Below are 7,169 nucleotides of genomic sequence, written 5' to 3'. Positions count from 1 at the left end.
TGATATTTTTTAATTAACCAATTTAATTAAAATGAAAGAAATAATATAATTACCTTTGAGATATATCTCCTTTTGATACATAATTACAAAAATGGCTATAGTTTTGTGAGAACATGATTTTGAGAAAATCAGATAGAAATTTTGAAAATCTATATTATAGCTGTCAAGCTTCACAGATTTTGAGTGCCCAAAAATTCTTAATGATTCTGAATTTATTTATGCCATAAAAATACTTTAAACACTACTACAGTATGATTTCTTAGAAAAAACTACCAGATTCAAAATTCACTCCAAATAAAATTATGGTTTCAATAGACAACTCTATATATAGCTGTTGCCCAGTCCAATATAGCTGTTGGTGGATGATCTGCCATTCTATTTAACTTGTACCCAAGATCTGGTTCTTCAACTTGTCCTTACTTATTGGTTCGAGAAAAGCGTCAACAGAAACGTTCCAATATGATTTAAGCCGAAGAATCTTATCATAAAACTCTATATATAATAAAATTAAAAATTAAAAATTAAAAAACAGATTCTCAAAATAAACACATCTATCTGCATTGAGATGCAACTCGCTTGCTAAAAAAACCTCAACGTGAAGAGATTATATATAACACTTTAATGGGAACTTCAAATCTCTGAATTATTAAACAATGGAGGAAGATAGCTACACAAGGCCTGCAAAACGATGCCATATCTATTAAGCTACAATCCAGATTGATTTGCAGAAAGAAGATGGCGAAGTAGTATAGATTTACCACCATGCTTTATTTATTTTTGTCTGATTTCCCAGATACAGCGGAATCCCTCCCGTCACACGACCTCTTAACAGAAGCACAATGGGTTTCCAGAATGGCCTATCTACAGGGAAATTTGTTCGAGAGTCACAGGTGAACAGACATACCTAAATCTCTTGCTATAATTATGTGTACCAAGAAATAATCCATCTTGATTTGGTAACGTCCGCCACACTTGGCCGCCATGACCGCTTATATCACAAATGCACACATTGTTGCTATGGTCGCTGTATATGTAGATTAGATCTCCCATGCCCTTGCATTTCATTCTAACCTCCCACCAACCCTCTTCCTCTTCCTCCTCCTCCCCATCGTCTTTCCCAGTGATCAAATTAAAGATGTGAGAGGGCATTCGAGCCATCTCTGTGCACTCAACATTATCTTCAATGTCATTGAAATTCCAGAGTCTGAAGCTCATTCCACCATTGTCTCGCCTTAATCCTCCCACAACCAAACCTTTCTTGGAGCTGCCCGTAACTACGATCAATTCCCCCTCCTCATCCACAGAAGAAGATGAAGGAGGAGGCCTGAGTTTCCCCAAACATTTCCAGCGCTTCCTTTGCAAATCAAAATAACAGCACTCTCCGCTATATCTTTCTAGCACGTAAATCCGGTCATCGAAAATGGCAGAGGAGAGCCACGTGGAGGATGCGCTTGCTTTGAACTGGTATGGCAGGGGATCCAACAACTCCCACACACCTGAATTCAGATCGAGCATCTCCGTGCATAATGGATCAATCTCTTGTCCTTCAAAGTCAGAGACTCCCCCAACAACAAAGATATGATTATGGGTAGGACCTCCAAGGTAGCAGACCAGGGGATGTTGATGTCTCCAACAGCTCATGGGAGGGCTCTCCTCCCATTTACTTTTTGGATTTAGAAAACTCAAACTGTACTTAATACAGCGCCCTGAGAGGTAGAATAAAATCCCATTCCCTTCCTCAACATTTATCATAACGCTACGCGACTCAGGAGCCTCTTCGAATTTCCTGGAGTTGATGATTAATGCAGGCTCACCGATATGGTTCCACCTCCAGGCCAGCGGATCGAATCCTATTGCTCTCTTTTGGGCAGATAAGGGGTTACTTAGAACAAATAGCCATGGGTTGGATGCGTGAATGGAATCAGAGACGGCGCGTATCAAGGGGCTGGAAGCGATGATGGAGCGCCATTCCTTGGAAACCAGGGCTGCATTCAGAAGATGTGTGATGGGAAGAGCAGAGAGTATTATGTGGATCACCCCATCCGGTAGCAGCGAAATACACGCTGACGATCCCTCAACATTATCCATCGAGATTCACGACTTCTCCTCTAACTCGAAGTGGGTCTTGGATTTATAGGCTTTTCCTATTTCTACTTCTATAGTATTATAAATGTTATCTGACATGCGAGGGGAATAGTCATGGAGTGCCCTCTCCACTTTCGCCCTCCTGAGTGACACTGGGTGAGAGAGAGCGAAAATGGAGAGGGCACTCCATGAGACTATTCCCCTAGCATGTCAGATAGCATTTATAATGCTATAGAGGTAGAAATAGGAAAAACCGGATTTATATAGTGTAACATGGAGACCCTGGGTGAAGATAATGGTAAATCCAAGATCAGACAAGGGGGTTTTCTGATTTGTTTAAAGGTGGACGTCAATCTTTTTCTGCCAATGGGAAACACTTTCGCAGGCACGAACATAGCATGGCCATGAAGTTAAGTGCATCACAGTTGACATTATTGTCCAAAAGAGAAAAGGAGAGGTGTTGCTTGGGTGGGCTGTTCAGAGGGTAGACGTGGGAATCCACCCATTAATAATTAAAGCACTGGCAGATTGCAAAAGCAACGGCCAATTGCAGATTCCTGAAATATTCAGGAATCTGCAATTGATTTTTGTTGACTTTTGATTTGTTGATTGAGAATTAATTGTTGTTTTAAGAATTTTAAGATATATATATATGTAAAAGTTGGAAACCATAATGAATTAGGTAACGTATACATCAAATATTAAAAAGCATATTAATAATAGTGTGAATTAATATTATGTATACATCAAATATTAAAAAGCATATTAATAATAGTGTGAATTAATATTATGGTTATATATAAGAAGTTGAAACTGAAATGAATTACATAACATAGACATTGAATATTAATATTAATATTAATATTAATAGGCATATTAATATTAGTATGAATTAATGTTATGGCAAACGTCGTGGGCAACAAGACGACCAGACTGTCGTCGCAACCAGAATGTCTGCGACATGGCCTTTCTGTATGGATTGCGTTCTTTTGATTGCAAATTTTGGCACGTCCACTTATTGTTGTTCGTAGGATTTTAAAGATATTTTAGGAAATGCAAATTTAATAATATAAGTATATATATATGAAATTGATATTGGAAAAGATAATTAATAGAAATATTGGAAAAATTAATTAATAGGGTTTTTATGACTCTAAATGGTAAACTTATTATTATACTTCAAACTAGTAATCAAGCTAAATTAACTTCAACTGTAATCAATTTAAATTAACTTTAATTCTAAATGTTTAATAGAATATTATGTTAATATTTTATAAAAATGTTAAATGCTTTAGATTATTATTTAAATTAAATTAATTTCAATTCTAAATATATTATAATAAGATTTGGAATATCATTAAATTAAATTGATTTCAATTGTAAATGTATTATAACACTATTTAAAAAAATTATCTTAAAAAAATAAAATATTATTTTACATTAATCTTATTCCATCATTAAAACTAAAGATGAAGAAATAAAGTCAAACTAATAAACTCTATTAGCAAGAAATGTTTAATAAATAAATAAAAGTCTAGGGGAAGAGGATTGCTCTTAGTGTAACTCTATTGACAAGTGACATTTAATAAATAAATGATTAAAAAATAAAGTCCATAAACTTACAAATTCTATTGAGAAGCTATATTTAATAAATGACATAGTTTAATTTATAGATAAAAGAGTATTTTCCCCATAATCTATGTGAATGCATAAATGGATTCAACACTCTAAAAACTTGAATTCTACAAATTAAACAACTTAAACTTAAATTTATAAAAATATAAGTTGGTTTTCAATTAAAATTAACAATAAAAAATAATATTGAAAAAAAATCATTTTTGTCCATAATTTAAACTACACATTTAATAAATAAATGAAAGTCCTAAGTGATACCTACACCTTTAATAAAAAATAAAAGTCCAAGTGATAAAAGCGATAAGAAGGAGATGTGTAATTCAAGTTTTCCATCTAAAATTAATATATAACATTTAAAAACTATTAATTATTAGAACTAAAAATTATATTAGTGTTTATGTATTTGAATGAAAAATGATGTATGTATGTATAGATATATATCATTTTTCATTTAAATGCATAAACTATATATATATATATATATATATATATATATACATCATTTTTCATTGAAATGCATAAACTCTCTCTCTCTCTCTCTCTATCTCTCTCTCTCTCTCTCTCTCTATATATATATATATATCATTTTTCATTTAAATGCATAATATATATATATATATATGGTCCCAATTTCATGCATGATGGGTGACCATACATTTAAAACCTCTCCCTTAGACTTTATCCCTAAATTCCTTTTATTTGGCCTTGAATCAATGTACAATGCCTAGAGATTTAAACTTTGCCTTATGGAAGGACTACCGAAACAATATTTTTGGATTAAAATAAATATGGGTGGTTATTGTGCCCTAGGCCATGCTTTAGGGTTCTAACTAGTTATTTTTTACTTATCTATTATTTTTAAGTTTAAAATCATTTATAAGATTCCAAACCATGATATGAGCCCTAAAGATGGAAAATTTACCCTATATAATGTTTCAAGGAAATCAAGACAGTTGTTATGTTCAAATCTATGTTTTAAAGGGCTAAATGGAGGATTTTTCACTTTATACATGTTTCTTAGTTATATAACCCAGCAACAAAGCCTCATATCGCAACACATGCTTGCCATTGGATGTTTTGTTATACATAATGATAAGGTCCTAATTTCATGGATTAGAGAATCTATGAAAAGCTCTTGTGATGTAAGTTATGTTTTTGGGACATAACCTTCAAAATTTGCATGTAATCAATGTTTATTGGCTTAGAATCCACCTTTATAAGTGACATTTAAATGATTTTTTGGCCTGGAATCTTATAAGTGACATTTAATAAATAAATGATTAAAAAATAAAGTCTTAGGGTTCTAACTAGTTATTTTTTACTTATCTATTATTTTTAAGTTTAAAATCATTTATAAGATTCCAAACCATGATATGAGCCCTAAAGATGGAAAATTTACCCTATATAATGTTTCAAGGAAATCAAGACAGTTGTTATGTTCAAATCTATGTTTTAAAGGGCTAAATGGAGGATTTTTCACTTTATACATGTTTCTTAGTTATATAACCCACCAACAAAGCCTCATATCGTAACACATGCTTGCCATTGGACGTTTTGTTATACATAATGATAAGGTCCTAATTTCATGGATTAGAGAATCTATGAAAAGCTCTTGTGATGTAAGTTATGTTTTTGGGACATAACCTTCAAAATTTGCATGTAATCAATGTTTATTTGGCTTAGAATCCACCTTTATTGCCTATATAGAGTTCTAATTCCCAAAATGAAACTACCATTGTAGAATGGAATCATTGAAACTAAACTAGAACAAGGGTCATGAGTAGGTGAGTGCTTGCTATTTGAATCAACAAACTAAAACACATGGATAATTAGGTAATTAGGCAAGCATAATGAGTATTGAGAAAATTGTTCTATCTTATCATGCACAAGAGCATTACAAAAAAATGACAAACATCTTCATCACTTTAATGTGTGCAATAACACTTACAATTGTTACTTTTTTTAACTAGTAATTAGGAAACTCTCTTTACCTTATATTTGACATTTGACATTTATCAATAAGATTTCATAATATTTAAATCATTTAATGAAAATTCTCCAATGCTAAAGTAAATAAGATTGCATATTTTTCATGTTATTTTTTTTAAATTTTAAAATATATAAGGTTACACATTGTCCATTTTGTTGGAAACACATCAAAAGCAAGAAAACTCAATATAATATGTACTTATTCAATCACCACCATGAACCTATTGTGGCCACAACCACCACCCTATTAAAACCTGCTCTGGTAGCAAATTTGAATGGGTCCCCTAAAAGTTTGATCTTTGATTTCTCCGAATGATAACTCTCTGAATGATCTGTTTTTATCCAAGGGATTTTAACTCTCTGCCGAGTCAAATCTTCAATTCTTAATGGATAAGACCCCCCTAAATAAATCTCTGCGACATGATTAATTTATAACCCAGTCTAGTCCTTCATTCATATCCTTCATTGGGACTTTTTCAATCCTCATAAACCTTCATGGTGCTCTATGCCCACGCATATAACCAATCCCCACTCTCTATTATGGTTGTATTTGGATTCGACCCACAAAAACTTCTATCACATCTTTATTCCTATTATAACTCTTTTATAATAGAAATGCTTTGCAAAGCATGCATGACTTAACATCTCCACACTTCCTCGGTCTTTACACATCCTCCTTGCATACCTTTATCGTATATCACAGGTCACATTGATCAAGGGCAAGGCCTATCTCTCATGAATAAACGTGATGTGATCAGGCCTCCAATCGCAAATCACAATCGCACTTTGCTAAGACCTAAAGCCAAAGCTTCAAACATTCTGCGATATGGCAGACCTACCAGGATCATTAACCACAATATATATATTTTCGGGTCCGCTCCCCTAATCGCAAGTTGTAATTGGTGGGGCCCAAGGCTTATACACAAGGCGCAACACGATATACCAGACCCGCCGGGACTATTAAACGTGGCATATATATCTTTCGGGTCCGGCCTAATCGCATATCGCAATCAACAAATCCCAGGGCTTATACATAAGGAGTGATGCGATATACCGGACCCGCTAGGACTATTAAATGCAACATATATATTTTTCGGGTCCAACCTATCGCTAATCGCAATTGGCAGTCGACGAAAGTAAAGCCCATGCAATATGCGAAGGGGCGATGAGTGGGCCGGGAGATAATTATACGTCCGGGTATAGTATTTGAAGTCCAGCCTTATGGTTCGGTTGCGGGTTTTCCCATGTATTCCAATAAAATGTTGTGGTCTAGGTTTTCAAAGGAAAATCCGATAGGGGTGATGTTGCATGTGATTGCCCACTGCAGTGAGCGATTGCGACATGATTGCATCATAACCTTGGCTGAACCAGGGGCCGATTCTTTCACATTTGTTCCATGTGATTTTATAAATGTTTTAATGAAGGAAAGATTTGTGTTTTTAGGCATTTCTATCATATTT

General features: G+C 33.8%; 1 protein-coding gene across 1 annotated transcript; it reads right to left on the bottom strand.

Moving 5' to 3' along the window:
* Positions 1-861: 861 nt before the first annotated feature.
* LOC149144253 (F-box/kelch-repeat protein At3g24760-like) lies at positions 862-2,088 on the bottom strand. Its single transcript, XM_089452093.1, has one exon. It carries the CDS (start codon positions 2,086-2,088, stop codon positions 862-864), a length of 1,227 nt encoding a protein of 408 aa, XP_089308219.1.
* Positions 2,089-7,169: the final 5,081 nt, after the last annotated feature.

The sequence above is a fragment of the Pinus tabuliformis genome, chromosome X, assembly GCF_031772625.1.
Source record: "Pinus tabuliformis cultivar Carrire ecotype Pingquan chromosome X, CPIR1, whole genome shotgun sequence".
Taxonomy (NCBI): Eukaryota; Viridiplantae; Streptophyta; class Pinopsida; order Pinales; family Pinaceae; genus Pinus; species Pinus tabuliformis.
Note: the sequence above shows the minus strand (reverse complement) of the source record. Positions and strands in the feature narration are given on the sequence as shown.

Coding starts and splice junctions, on each gene's coding strand:
- LOC149144253 (XM_089452093.1), bottom strand. CDS start 2,088: ATGGATAATGTTGAGGGATCGTCAGCGTGTATTTCGCTGCTACCGGAT.